The sequence below is a fragment of the Vanessa tameamea genome, chromosome 23, assembly GCF_037043105.1.
Source record: "Vanessa tameamea isolate UH-Manoa-2023 chromosome 23, ilVanTame1 primary haplotype, whole genome shotgun sequence".
In the NCBI taxonomy this organism is placed as follows: domain Eukaryota; kingdom Metazoa; phylum Arthropoda; class Insecta; order Lepidoptera; family Nymphalidae; genus Vanessa; species Vanessa tameamea.
In genome coordinates, this window is record NC_087331.1 from 8,955,278 (window position 1) to 8,970,862 (window position 15,585).

General features: G+C 40.1%; 1 protein-coding gene across 1 annotated transcript; it reads right to left on the reverse strand.

The window, feature by feature from the left end:
- Positions 1–1,070: 1,070 nt before the first annotated feature.
- Positions 1,071–14,808, reverse strand: LOC113395195 (cleavage and polyadenylation specificity factor subunit 1). Its single transcript, XM_026632766.2, has 28 exons — positions 14,420–14,808; positions 13,794–14,014; positions 13,475–13,648; positions 12,416–12,579; positions 11,955–12,094; positions 11,697–11,807; positions 11,060–11,241; positions 10,844–10,991; positions 10,329–10,742; positions 10,140–10,255; positions 9,861–9,999; positions 9,044–9,183; positions 8,861–8,965; positions 8,428–8,565; positions 7,492–7,683; positions 6,771–6,953; positions 6,276–6,405; positions 5,959–6,137; positions 5,418–5,632; positions 5,190–5,336; positions 4,660–4,732; positions 4,145–4,297; positions 3,683–3,877; positions 3,050–3,164; positions 2,805–2,909; positions 2,438–2,567; positions 2,021–2,129; positions 1,071–1,203 (listed from the first exon to the last, which is right to left on the reverse strand). Exons 1-28 carry the CDS (start codon positions 14,580–14,582, stop codon positions 1,123–1,125), a joined length of 4,362 nt encoding a protein of 1,453 aa, XP_026488551.1. The 5' UTR covers positions 14,583–14,808; the 3' UTR covers positions 1,071–1,122.
- Positions 14,809–15,585: the final 777 nt, after the last annotated feature.

The following is a 15,585-nucleotide window of genomic DNA, read 5'->3' on the forward strand; positions in this document are numbered from 1 at the left end:
GTGTAATATATTAATCTTTAATATTTAATGTTACATAATCCGGTATTATTAAATAATATTTGTCCGTAAATAATCATTAGAATAATTAAGATAAACAATGTTAATATTATCTTTTAAGTTGTAGTTGTGAATTTAGTATTAAATTAGGACGTTTTAGTATAAATATCGCCAGTTGAAATATATCGGGCATTGGTATTGTAGCCGTCCTAACGAGCATTACAAGTGTTTCTTGATATAACGTTTCGTCATTTTCGTCGCCACCCTGATAACCCACCTTCTATAATCTTTAAAATAATATAACATTTAAAAAAAAATCAAGGGTGACTACAAGTTAAGGATAGGACTGTAGTACTGAATATAATAATAATAAACTTTATTCCTAATGGAGATACTTACTAATGGTTACAAAAATAGTTGTGTACATTTTAATTTCAATCAGTCAATGAAATGCTGAACTCCTGGCAAGGATATAAAATATCTATATTAAGAAGTAGCAAGCACGCTGCCCAATGTCTTTCTAAAGCTTCTAATTCTCTCCACTCCAGGAGCCCTTAGACATAAAATAGACTAACAAGACATAAAAATGTCAGTACTCAGTATTATTGTGTTCCGGTTTGAAGGGTGAGCGAGTCTCTATAACTACAGGCACAAACGACATAACATCTTAGTTCCCAAAGTAGTGTCGGGTGGGCGATGTAAGGGATGGTTAATGTTTTCTACAGCGTCATTGTCTATGGGTGGTGGTGATCACTTTCCATCGGATGGCTCTCATGGCCATCCTTAAAAAATAATATACATTTGACGTCTTAATTGCTGAACCGATCGTCATGAAATATTCAATATTCGTTGTCAGGGGTGCAGAAAACGACATACAGTACCTCCCCCCCCCTGCACACATGAGCGCAAACTATTATAAAATAAAACACAAAATAATTTATTGTTTAATTGTTGATTCGTTCTAATGCTATAATATTTAATACTAAGGATAACTAAAGGTAAATTTTATAGTGTGTATGACCATATATCATTATTATTCACTTCGAATTGAGTCGGTTAAATAAAAGTATACCTTTGCAGTAATCAAACAATGTAATTCATAATATTTACAAGACAATCTTAGAACTAAAAATGAGCGGTCAGTCTGTCAATCTCGTAGAGATCTCCCAATATTTCTTCCACCTTCGTACCTATTTTCTTGGCAATCTGTAAAAAAGATGTATGGTTCAGATTATGAAGATCGACCATTTTCAAAGAGTTCAACTTTCACAGGTATGACCGCAGCTTCTCTACATAGTATAAAACAAAGCCGCCTCCCGCTGTCTCAACGCTTCGATCTTTTAAACTACGTAACGGATTTTATTGCGGTTCACTAATCAACATCAATAAACAGGCTGATTCAAGAGGAAGATTTATATGTTTAATACATCTTTTAGTAGAGAAAAGTCGAGAATTTGAACTTTCTTAACCGGAAACGACTTTGTTCTTCAATATAAACTTAACATTAGACCCTTATTGTACGTGAAGACGGAAGGGGTAGCTAGTTATAATAATTCTTGTCAAAGCAGTTTTTTATCCACCTAAGCTTGCAAATGCAAATCCTTATAATAATTTTGGTCACCAAATTTGAACCCAGGAGACTCACTAGCCTTAACACAAAAACAATCGAATTCGTATCGATCACGAATCGATAACGGAGTAGGACGATACTACGTACAGTCGATTTAAATGGCAGGAGGACTAAAGATAAAGAAGAAAATAAATAACTTTGAACCTGAATTGACATGACATCTTAAGTCAAGATCTAAGCGTATGTACCTATAAAGTACAACACGTACTTTATAGGTACTAGACTTGATACTAGATGTGTTCTCTCAAAATAGGTTTTCTTATAAGTCAAGTTTAAATATTATATGTAGAGTGTATAGATAAATAAATTCTATATATTTGTGTATTCGTTTATGTATCCGTGGGCGCGTGTCTGCGTGCGCGTGCGTGTGCGTGTGCCTGCGTGCGTACTCACGTCGAGCTGGTCGGCGCGCGGCAGGCCGCCGTAGAGCGCGACGAGGTCCCCGTCCAGCACGCCGCGCGCCGCGCCGCCGCCCACGCTGCGCCGCGCGCTCCTGTACGTCCTGCGACACACTCATGCTCGGGTCCATACCAAGTCGCTGAGCCCGACCCGGCCCCCGTTGCCCTATGCGACCGGGAAATGCTCCATTTCCCGGTCTACGTTTACACAATATGAACGTCCATTCGACTGTCAGAGACGGAAATCCAGTCGTTCAGAGGAGAGTAATGGTTTTTGACCTGTCGTGGGACTTTTAAAATCTGTTACTTTCTTAAAATGTGTGTGGCTAGAGGAAGCCACGCGTCGTCGAGTGGTCCAAGGCTCGCTTATTGGTAATACATGAAATCTATATATAAAATATCTAGTCTGTACCGGTATGCTCTCGGATTCAACCCTGCGATATGACAGCAGTAGTTATTCATCACGTTCTGCAACATCAGCAGTCTTCTGTAAACCTTCTCGGAGACCGGTAGCACGTAGCCCAGACCGCCGTCGAGGGTCGCTGGAGAGAAGTATATTTAATCATTAAGTTATTATGAAAAGCACGCTATGCCATTTTTTTTTATATAGGTGGTTTTTAATTTATGTTATCGTATCTATTATGTTATACATACTACGTAGAGGTAATTATAATAATTCTTATATTGAAGACTGTGCATTATGTGTTAAATGTTTCTCATATTTAGTTTAGTACGTTGGATGCGGGAGGTGTCCCCCCCCCCCTCCCCTGTACACTCACTGTAGACGGTGCAATGTCGGGTGGTAGAGTCCCGCGCCGCGATGCGGAACATGGCGTGCACCTGCTGCCCCACGTGGTAGTCGCACTTGCGGATCAGGCGCTGGCCTGCCGGGGGCGTTGGCAATTAGTACAGCCGGATTGAATAAATATAGAAAAATTATATTTCTATGTACAGGTTAGAAAATATGAAAATTGACCCAATAATTAATTAAGATGTAAATTTAATTTGAAATCAGTTGATGTACCTCCATAGCTCTCCCTCGCCTGGGGCTGGTACATGAAGAGGGCGAAATTCCCTTCCGCCTCGCTCACCAGGAAACCGAGACTCGTATTGTCCACCATGAACTCCATGTCGTAAATCTGTATAAGGAAAGTGTAATTACCATCAAGGAAACAATATATATATACTTTGCTGCTGAAGTGGGTTTATATATAAGCTACTCGTCATATCTCATAGTCCGAGGGACAGAGAAATTTAAACAACGCTAATATCCCAGCTGCTTTTTTTTAGTTAAGACTGAATAACTTTTTACTGGCCTCAGCCTGATCTTTCTAGGCTTTGAGCTCAGAAGATTGGAGTCTGTGACATTATAATATAATGTAACGAATAATTACGAAAATGTGTTTACTATTATTGTACATGAACTATACTGTATTTGTGAAAATGAAATGAGTTTCTTTCGCCGGTTCTTCTCAGGTCCGAGGTGTTAATTTCCGAACCGGTGGTAGATTTTTGACTATCAATAAGCAAGTGTAAACACTTCTCAATGAATAAAGATTTTTGATTTTGACTTTGACTTAAATTAGACTTTGACTATAAGCTATAATACTAAACTAACGAGCAATCACATTGAGATTGATTTTATTAGAGAACATACCTGAGCCGTCCTGAAGTCCCTCGACACTAACGAGAGTGTCCTGTGCTGGTCCTGGTACCTCAATAACGAAATCGATTTGTAAACATCCGCTACTAAAATTAAATTCTTCACAGCCAACATCCTGTGCACGTAAATCTGCGTGTCTATGAAAGCCACGCCCACTAGTTCATTGTCTTTGAGTTGCCATATATAGATCTGGAAAAACAAATGTAAATTAAAATATCTTTTTAAAGCACAAATAAATGATTTTCGATATAATGAAATAAGATAGTCATCCTAAAGTCATTCACTAAAGCAATATTATACTTAAATAATTTCCTGACCTGCTAATACAATCTCTTTTGCCGTACAAACATCAGAAAGAGAGAGCAAACAAATTAAATACATTGGCATTTAAAAGATTATTTACTTAAGAATATATATAGAGCTTTATTATAATAACTAAATTAAAACAAATCATACCTTTTGTCCAACAGCAGATATCAAAAACCCGAGAACTTGTGTGAGAGCCGTGACCGGACCTTTCTGTTCTTTCGCATAAATCTCCTTAAACCTATTCTTCGTTAAAGGCTGGCCCGGTTCCGGTACAACGTCTATAATATCGTAGATTATTATCTGTGAAATATTGATATGTTATTTTCATCGTATCTGAAGAATCACTGTTCATGATATCCCGTTAGTATTCTACATCAGACTTGGATTCTATCCTACCACATGACAATTTTTTATCAGGCAATCCTCACGAGGTTTTCCTTCACCGCCAAGCACTTAATGCATTATTTTAAGTATAAATTAAATAGTGTTATAATCGTACAAATAATTTTATCATTTTTGAGTTGCATATAAATGTAAATCTGTCATGAAAATGCTGATATCATTTTTTACTGAAATGAAATGAATGATACGATTTGTTAGTTTACAATTCACGGTTCTTTTAGAAGTATATTTCAGAAGTAAAAACGGTATAAAATTCCTACCCTTCCTCTAGAAGTAATATCTTCACCGTAGTTGTAATTTGTCCCTATCGCGATGTAACCTCGCAGACCAGACCTGGGAACAAAGTTTCAATGGCGGCATTTCGTAGCGGGTCCATGTGTCAGTATTTAGTTTCACATTAAATAAGGAAAACATTTAGGTTGCCCGGCCACATTTGGTTTCGTTGGTAAACTGACTTAAAACAAGCCTTTAAAAATTTTTTTTTTCGATGTTATAGTCGATGGATCAGTTAGTTAGTTTTGATACAAAAAAACAATTTCTAATCTGAGATTCAAAGATATATTGTCAATACAGACTTAAACCATTTTATCATCAGTAACTATTAACACAACATTTTTGAACTTAAATATGGAAGTCGCTGAAATTGGTTGTTCAATTTGTGAGATCACACGACTGTGTAGTTAAAATTAAACCTCTTTTTCTATCATAGTAACATGTGCTGTTTGAATTATAATAGTTTATTTTTGTTATCATTGGCAGCGTATGTGCCATTCGCATCTATCATACTAACCGAGTGCCTTCATACGACAGAGACACGTTCTTCAAGCAGGTGACATGCTCCCACTCGTCCAGTTCTATCCGGGTGTTCGGTATCACCTCCCACGAGACCGGCGAGAACAGCATCACCGCGAACTTCTCCGTCATGGGGTACGGGAACCTGGAACCATAAAAAGGATCAAAACTCGCCCGAGACTCGCCCACCGGCGGCGGCGGCGGCGGCGGCGGCGGCGGGGCTCACCGGTCGCCCTTGTTCTCGTCGGCGCGCTCCTTGTCCTCGCCGTTGAAGCGGTAGTAGGAGGGCGAGGGCGCGGCCGCCGAGCACACGAGGCAGTACGTGCGCGACTCGGCGTGGTACGTCACGGCGTGCGGCGTCTCGCGCAGCGGCACCTTGCGCACGGCCCACGCCGCCTCGTACGACAGGTGCGTGGCCAGCAGCGAGATGCGCAGCGAGCCCTGCCGGCGGAGGCGGGCTGAGCAGCTGGCATTTGGATTCTTATCGTAACAATACTATTCGAGGCTCCGAAGATTCATGTCAGTAGAAAAAGATCTCCTAGTGTCCGAGTTCTGTTGGAGTACCTCAAGGACACGTTTTTGGATCTTTTCTGTTCCTCACATATATAAATGACTCGTTTTTCTTGCAGGGAACAAACATGATATACTGTTTGCTAATGACTCCATTCGTTTCAGCAGTAGATTAAAATAATTAATAACTATAGAAATAAAATATATATGTTACAGAACAACTTGTTTTTCAATATAATAAGTGGGCATTTTTTTACCTTAGCATTGAAGTACAAAAATCCCTGTGGACAGTTGGTATTGTTGAAGGATGCAAACGAGGAGACCGATCCCTCATCGGGACATAGGGGATGCAGTCTGAGCTCACCTCGAGCACCCAAAAGTAGGAAGTAAGGGTTGTGACCGCAAATAAACACTCCATTGTAACCACCCACGTTACCTGTCAAAGATATATGATTGAGTTTTGCTGTGTTTTTTTCAAGTAGGGAGGCTTCATTGCACAAAATTAAAATACAGTAATATATATCAATCGTAAATCGGGATCACTTCCGCTACACCGACTCCCAGTGGCACTCACCGAAGTACCGCAGCTGGCGCACGTCGGGCGCGTCGGCGGGCCGCGCGGCGCCCCCGCGGTACCCGAACGAGAAGGCCGCCGACACGCGCGAGAAGCGCAGCTTCAGGTTGCCGCGCGGGTACTTGTACGCCTGCAACTCACTCGCACTGACGCCGCACTCGCTGGCACGGCACGTCACGTCACGTCACGTCACACGCACCGACGTCGCGGCGACAAACAACAACTTTTGAACTAAACTTTACGTGTGATTAATAGGAAACAGTGCCGATGTCTAAAATACCGATATTTATTGACCTTGTTCACACAGAGATGCATTATCGATCTCAAACAGTTAAATTTTACATTGAGGTAATTGTCGAGTCCGCTTAAAACTTCCACTAAGTTTGTAAAATAAAAAAAAAAATATTACTGTTATATTATTCTAAATCTTGCATATTCATTTCAATTTAATTACCAATCAAATTACGGGACGAAAGTAAAAAATCACCTTCTTACCTGGTAAATCATGAGCTGGTCATCGAGCCGCAGTAGCAGCAGCACCCTGGAGCCCTTGTACCCCAGACCAACGACTAAAATTTCCTGAAGGCGGTCGACGTTGGTACTGTGGCCGGTATTCAATTCCTCCTCGTCCGCCATTTCGGTCATAATCGGCACTGATTCTAGACTGTCAGCCAACACCTACAATTTTTAAGGGATTGTTAAATAATTTTTTTATTCTTATTATTAAACAGATCGATTAAAGAGTGATCGATTACTATAATATTGGACAACAATTTTAATTTTTTTACATCTGTTCATCATAGATGGCGCTAATTGAATATGTATCTTTCCTGAATCGCGCTGTCCAGATTTTGGCTAATGGGTATATATATAGTGTAAACTTTAGCAAACAAATAAAATATGCTCGTGAACAGATCATAATGCATTTCCTAAAATAATTCACATATTGATCCTACGAATATAAATATTTCGGCCAAAACATCGTTCAAGTTATCGCGATTCCAATTGAACGCATTTGAGTATGGAGAACATTTTAGTACGAGCCGTATGAAATAATAGCTGCCAAACAAATTGGATGGTCATTGCTAATGCAAACGCTGGCAGAGCGTTAGCTAGTTAAGTAAACAAACGCTTGTCCTTTTCAATACACAGCTCGCAGTGTTATTAGTAAATCGGTGTGATGGTGATGCACTCGCTACAAGAGGGGGAGGGTTACCCGCTCGCCGGCGCAGACGTCTCGCACGAGGAAGGCGAGGCGCATCTCGGGCAGCGAGTATATCTCCAGGTTGCCGTTGTCGCGCACCACGAACAGCCAGTAGGAGGGCTTGTGCTCCTGCAGCCCCCCCCGCCACCAGCGGGACGCGCGCCGCGGGACGCCGGCGCTCAGCGACTGCTCCTGCAGCAGGATCTGCCGGGACGAAGGAGACTTGCCAGCTTATCACTTATCGGATATGAGACGCGATTACGCCAGCGATTTTGAGATCGTTTTTCTATTAAAATCATGTAAACACTGCCCCACTGAGAAACTTATGCACACTTAAACAACTAAATAATCAATTTTAGCTATCAGGCCACGGCTTCACTTCATAATATAATTAGTTTTAGCACTTTCTGCATTTTTTTAATATCATCGGTTGGCAGACGAGCTGTTGGGCCATCTGATGGTCAATAGTTACCACTACCCATAGACATTATTTGCAACACCAATGGATCAGCAACCATGGGAACTTTTAATAAATATTACCCAAGCGGGCTTGCACAAAGTCCTACCACCAAGTTAGTTATATAAATAATTCCATAATGAAAAATAATGTAATCACCATAATAATATTTTATATTAAAAATATAATATATATAGAAAGAAAGAAAAAACATTTATTGACATACACACATATAAAGAAAAAAAAAAAAATATACAAAAATGGATATAAAAACAACATAATAATAAAGAAAAAATAATTAAATATAATGAATATGAACTTGTGTGCAGTCAAAAGGAGACAGCTCAGGCTATGAGGGATTTTTATCCCTCTGCTGATTTTCAGCTGTCTCCCTTGTAGCCACGCAATGACAGTATCAACTTAAACATAAACATTTGAGGGGCACGGGACGCAAGAAAATATAAGTAATTATTGTTGAAATATATACTTACACTGGCCATAGAAGCCGGCGTTTGGTCCCCCCCATACAGTAGCTCGTCTTCATCGTTCAACTCGTAAACCGTGTCCGGCTTGAATCCCTCCGCCTTTACGTTCTTCCCTTTCATCTTACCGGTAAATTCGCCCTTAACCTGTGTATATGTATTAGTTTAAACGTTTTATTAAATAGGTATATAATATTATCATCACACTTATAGGTAAGAGTCAAAACTGTTCGATACAGCATTCATTAATCTTTATTACGTCATTTAATGAAAATATTAAAACATGCAGCGCCTGATCGCTCATAGAGAATAATAATTTCACAACCAAAACGTCGCAAGTGCCGGGCAATTCGTAGCTCTGATGCGTTTCTTTCGGCATTACCGCGGCAGAGGCGAGGTAGAGGCGACGTAGGTTTCCATGAACTAAAGCGAAGGCGCGTACCTGCGGCGCGTCGGCGGGCGCGAAGAGGCCGCTGAGGTCGCGGTAGGGCACGGCGCGCCGCAGCCGCGCCGCCACCGCCTGCCGCGTGGGCGCCAGCCGCGCCGACTGCGCGTGACGGTCGGGTTATACTTTATTTTAAACAATATTAGCAACACTCCAGTCCAGGGAATCTCCCCCACTCACCGCGGCGTCCCTCGCTCGCAGCTCGCGCAGCGCCAGCACGAGGGCGCGGCCGCACGTGGACACCACGCACAGGTAGGGGTCGGCCGCCGCCGCGCTGCGCGCACACCACTCCAGCGAGATGGACTGCACCAGCGCGCCGTCTGCGCAGCGCACCTCAGTCTCACTCGGACACCGAATACCGAGTTACCGTCAAATATTTACAGAAAGACTAGCGATGCATTCGATTGTACCGCTTCCTATTCATTGTTTAAAGGTGTAACTTACTATGAGCGTGGCCGACAATAACCAAAAGACAAATAGAACCACAAAATTGAAATCAGAACGTCGATAGTAAAACTTATCGTCTGATTCTGAAAAACTAGAGCAAAGTTAAATTTCAATCTGACTGAACCTGAACCTGAACCTGGCCATTGGTCGTCAATAACGCCACCGGCCCTCGACCAATGACCGTTCAAATTTAAAACCAAGTTACACAATCTGACTTTGTTTCAGTGTTTCAGAACTTATATCATAAGAATATATAAACATTAAAGTATATGAAAATATTTATACGTTTAATTATTAAATGCACTTTATAGATGAACGGTTGGAGCTTCGACAGTGTTTGAACGCTTACAGTGACAGCCGACATATATATGTATATTTTTAAAGAGAATTTTCTGCTATATATCTAATTCATTACGAGTGGCCGCTAGATATCGCTTCGGCACATCGTATCACATGGGTATATAAGTTATATACCCAGGCCGAATAATATCAGCCGAGTTTTGCCAGCCTGGTATAAATTTATGTACGCATTGGCGTCACGACCACTCACTGCGCACAAGTCGTATGGCGCATGTCGTCACTTGCACCATAAACTTGTTATTGCCGAGGTTCCCCGCGAACACTGTGGGCGCACTCGTCATGAAACCCGAATTGTCCACCTCGTTGATCTCCTGGCCCGTCTGCAGGACCTGGAGTGAAGGAATTTTAAAACGATTATAATAAAAATCAAATAATATAGAATTAGGTATTCTTTGGTCATAAATAAATTCGATCGATCGTTATCATTCGTTATAGACTTTCCAGTGGGCAAGTATCCGAGAGCGCTCACCATGGTGGCGTCCTCCTGCGCCAGCAGCAGGTAGGCGTGCAGGCCCTCCATATCCCGGTGCGCGTCTCGGCCCCCCTCGCCCGCCTCGCCGATCACCGTCCACATGTCCGCGCAGCCTGCGCAGGGAGCGGTTAGAGCGCGATTGCGAGGCCGGGCCTAGGCGAGCGGACGACCGGCGCGGCGCCTCACCCGGCAGGTCGAAGGCCGTGACGCGCTGCGGGCGCACGGAGCGCTGCAGCACGGTGAGCGCGCCGTTCTTGGCGCGGCCGCTGCAGCACACGAGCTCCAGCGGCGGCGCGTCGGCGCGGCGCGGCGGCTCGGCCTGCAGCTGCAGCTCGCCCATGGACGCGTCGCCGATGGGGCAGATGTTGAGCAGCGAGTCGCACACCTCGAACACGTAGCTCGTGAGCTGCGTCGACGTGCGGATGTCGGACCCGTACACCTCCAGCTCGTCCTTGTCCGAGATCTCGATCACGTTGCTGGCCACGCAGTCGCTGATCGTGATCGTGTCCATGCGCCGCTTCTTGGCGCTCGGGTCCGCCGGCTCCTTCTGGGGTTCCTTGCTGGGGGCGGGGGCCGCGGTGGTGGTTTCCCTTTCCCTATCTGAAAAAATATATATTTATCGTCAATTTTTATAATAAAAACTTTTTCTTTCTTATCATCAAAAATCGGTAAATGGCTTCACGGGAGGATCGAAATATTACCTGACTCGGATACGGTGAGATCGACCGTGGCTTCCAGCGGCTTATCGACCGAGAAGAGCATCCGATTCTCTCGCTCCGTGACTCTCAGCAGCAGGGAGTTCCCGAGACGGGAGCCGAGGAACAGGAAGTCCTCCTCTATCACGCACATCTGTAAGCGGAAAAACGTGTCGGACTCTGGTCGGGGGAGGAGGAGCGGCACAGGGCACGGGCGCTCACGCAGGAGGTGAGTACGGAGGCGGCGGCGCGGTCGAGGTGGAAGCTGCGCACGCTGCGCACGGAGTCGGACAGCAGCGTGAGCACGTAGAGCTGCCCGCCGCGCAGCGCCAGCGCCAGCCGCGTGTCGCCCAGCCACGCCACGCGCGCGCCGTCCAGCGTCACGCACACGCCCTCCTGGATGCCTGCGGACACAGCGTTATACAGCTACGCCGCCTACGCCGCTCCGATCCTAGGCTCTCTACGCTTCTACTGGATTACCATCACATAGGAAGAAACAGGGTGTACTTGCTGGAGGACACGTTTGCGGACCTTCAGTTGCATACTTTTACTTTTCTAACTTCCAGCGAAATCTTCGTTGAAAATGACCGAAGTGTTCAAAATTGATCAGCCACACAGACATTATTCTTTTTGATGATTTTTAATTGACAATATTTAAAAAAAGAATGAATATATTCTTAAGTTAAAAAATATTATTAAAGGAATGTTTCCTTTTTTTTTAAATATGACTGTAATGTCATATTATAAAACAATTTTCACTGAATTATAATTTCTATAAGTTTAAATATTAATTAATGCAAACTTAGAGTTCACTTATGAAATTTCAAATATTCTCTGTACTACTCCGACATGTACTCACGTAATGGAAAGTTGGTCGTATGGGTTGCGATGCTGTTCAACGAGACGCCATACGGCGGAACGGACTGATTCAAGTATATTAACGAGTTTACAGCCATTATTAAGCAACCGCCTGAAAAAAAAAATAGCACTTCAAATATACACTTGCATAGAAAACTGATAATAAAATATAAGTGTTATTTAATCCATCCAAATAAGGCAAGGTTAAACAAATATTTTATTCATTTTATCAAAATAAAAACTAAAAAGAAGAACTTGCCAAGTGGCTTCTGCACTGGAACAGCCTGTATACAATCAAAAGGCAGGCCCCCAGTGGCCCAGATGACTGGATGAACTCTGGCGCTCATGTTTAAGCTGACACCGGCCATCGCACATGTGTCGCTACGTACTGCTGTGCGTCTGAAAAGATATAGTATGTGATTATGATGATGTTGATCTGACTGATACCGAGCATGGCAACCACTTTCCGTGGAAGTCAACTGTGCAGGAGATATTGTGTTGGGGTATGAGTTCAGACGTCAGGACTAACGGCTTTACGTGATTTCAGATCAATGGGATTATGAACAATCTCAACTTGCAAATTCCAATTTCATTTGTGTTGGTAGTACTAAATAAGAATTATTGATTAGTTCATTCAGTGAAAAGTTAATTGGTTTATTTTTTCATTAACAATTTAATATATCATCAAGTTTATTACAATGAAGATATAAAATTACATACCCAGGGAAAGTCCTAACAGGTTCATACAACAATAGCAGTGTCGGCTCATAGTATCCATATAAAAATTGTATATCAAGAACATTGTCTATCTTTTCATCGAGATCTTTCAATACAATGACATAAGATGCCAGTGTAGGTGCTCTAGTCATTGGCTGTGCTGGTTGCTGTAAACAAGAGGAATAAATAAAGATAAGGGTCGATCTTGGTGCACAATTGAAGAAGAAATATTGTTGCTCTTGTTTGTAAAGGTTTTCTGCACGGCCAGTATCTACTATACTATATCTCAATAGCAGTAAGAGTAAAAAATACATTACATTACATAAACCAATTGATTTTCTAAATGCTCTAATAAATGCACTACAAATAGTTCTTGACATGTTTATGTTATATATATATATATATTATATAAAAGTAAATGACTTGTCATTTACATGTTGTTACATATAACAATCACAATTATAATAGAGTATTAAAGATAAATATCCTATCATATTTTATTATCTCTGTATAAAAGCATAGAACCTATTTAATATTCCTATATTTCAATCAAACTTAGGACATAATGCTGCTGTTCCAAGGCTAGAGAGCCTTTACCTACATTATCTAGACAGATAATGTAACACACTTTCTAGGAATAATAATGACCACAATATTCATTGTTACAGTTGTTCCAAATTCAGAATGTCTCACTAAACTTTTAAACTAATGTAAAAAGAAGGTTGATTAATAAACTTAATTTTCATAAATTTCTTAAATTTAAAACCATTTCTTAAATTAAAGTTTCTAATTTATATTTGTATTTTACTGCTATCTATTATTTTTTTCACTATTTATCTTAATTGCATTTAAACATTTTTTGCTTAATAGTGCATGCTGTGGTCTCCTATAATTGAAGGAGCACACAACTTGTAACCCTTATATTGTTTAATTTTTAGTCTATGTACTTAGTGTGTATCTTTTGTTGGAGACTCATAAAATAAATAAATAAATAAATAAAATATATACAACTAACTTAGTACATACAAATTACTGAATAAATATATATAATAAATGTCTTACATTTTTCTTGCTATCAGCCAATGGTTTAGCCTCCAAGGGATCACCTTCTTCAGAAGTGATATCCTTTCTGAATGGTAATACTGCTAATTTCCGTCCATATAACAACATGACAGCGCATCGAAACTCGGGATCTACCCTGATCCAGGGTATATGTGGATGAGTTGTCCATCCACCCTAGAATATTTAAATAAAAATTAAGAAAAAATGTTAACTGGTTAATTGTTTTTTAAATTTAAAGTATAGAACCATGTGTTTTAATCATTTTAACATATAAGAACTATGTTATGTATGGTAAATATATGTATAAAATAAGACATACCTTCATGTCATCCTCTTCAAAGTAATGCATGCTAAGTGTTATTAGATTATTTGTCTGCAGATCATATTGCATTACTGAGAGCTTTGCCTCTTTGAACGAAACAAGCAATAAATCACGACCAGCACTCGGGCATTTTACAGAGGCAATAGACATCACATTGCCCCATAGAGTATATGTTGCTAAACATTCTAATTTCATTTTAGGTGGAATTGGTTGACCAGCTAAAAACATATTTACAAGTTAACAAATATATATATATTTTTTAATTATGCTTTTTATTCTTATTACCTTATATTAACAATTTTTGCATTAATATATTATTTTATGAATACATTCTATAACAGTTTTTAATTACTGTGTAAAGCTTATTATTCCTTAACAGAATTAATTAGGTTTTGTGGATTGAAAGGTGCATCTTTTTATTTTGTTTTAAATTGTGAGATAATAAAATAAATCCTAACTAGTAATAACAAAATTTGCTACTTTTTTACTTCAAACGAAATATAATTTCAAATTTCGAAGTTTTCACTTTACCAAAAACCATAAGTTTAAAAAAGGGCAAGTAAAGTGAAATTCAATATAGATCAACGTTTAATTAATAATTACGTTAAAAATATAATACATACCGGCATTAACCTCCTTCGTGTGTCCTTCAGGCAAAAGCCTAAAAACCTTAATAATATTTGCTCCAGCGGTAATAAGACATACTTCATCATTATTGAAGAAGCAACAACTTATTGCGTGTTCAATGCCCGTAGCAGGATGAGTTTGCCGACAAATGGAAAACATTTTTAATGAAACTTAAATAATCTTTGAGGTTAGGATAATATTTATATTAACTAACTATTAAACTTTTAAATTTCAACAGGCTTAAGTCCAGAAATATGAAACATTTTACACTAATAGCACTTTGTTCAACTTGTTTTTCAATTAAATATAATAATACGAGTATCAAAATTCAAAATTATCCGTTTTTGCCAAAACATTAAACATAAAACAATTATATCAAATGTCAGTAGACGCCAGAGCCAGGCAGGCGACAGCTAACTTTAAAGTTGCCACATTGCCTGTTTTTAAAACCTACTTAGGGACCATACATTTATTACGTAAGACTATTTTCGCTGGTTTTTGACCCCTTGCCCCTCTAATATAAGAAAAAATAAGAACTAGCCGACCCCTTCCCTTCCTGTTTAAATATTTATTACGTAAGAATCTAAAGGAGAAAATGAATACACGTTTGTTTTATTTTACTGTTTATTTTTCAATGTAAAAACTTTTTGAAATGTGTTTATTTGTAATTTCAAAGGTTCTAAAGGTACGTATCCGACCGAACCTCAGCAATCGCGCGGTTTCCCGCGTTTTTTTCAAATAATTTAAATTTTTTTGGTCTTACGTAAGAACTATCGGAACTCCTTCCCACCCCCTTGTAAGAAAACATAAGACGTGGTCCACCCCCCCTTCACCCCTAAATCGTTTTACGTAATAAATTAATGGCCGCTTACAAGTAAATCAAACCCGAATTAATTAATTATAATGTACTCAAATCAGATAATAATAATTAGCTTTTATATTTCTCTACTATCTATTTATTGAAATCTTTATACTTAGTAATAAAACTATAATAAGACATTCAGACTGGTACAGCTCCAAAAACATTAATTGACATCACGAGGCGACACACATGGCGTACGACAAAGGCACTGTTAACAAATTCTTCCTGGTGCCTCTCCTGCCTTTAAACACTCATAGGCTTAATATAATATTTTATCTTTAAAATATAAGATGTCATTAC

Coding starts and splice junctions, on each gene's coding strand:
- LOC113395195 (XM_026632766.2), bottom strand. CDS start 14,582: ATGTTTTCCATTTGTCGGCAAACTCATCCTGCTACGGGCATTGAACAC. Junction 10,743..10,843: donor TCTCACCGTATCCGAGTCAG/GTAATATTTCGA, acceptor ATATTTTTTCAG/ATAGGGAAAGGGAAACCACC. Junction 5,337..5,417: donor GACGAGAACAAGGGCGACCG/GTGAGCCCCGCC, acceptor TTATGGTTCCAG/GTTCCCGTACCCCATGACGG.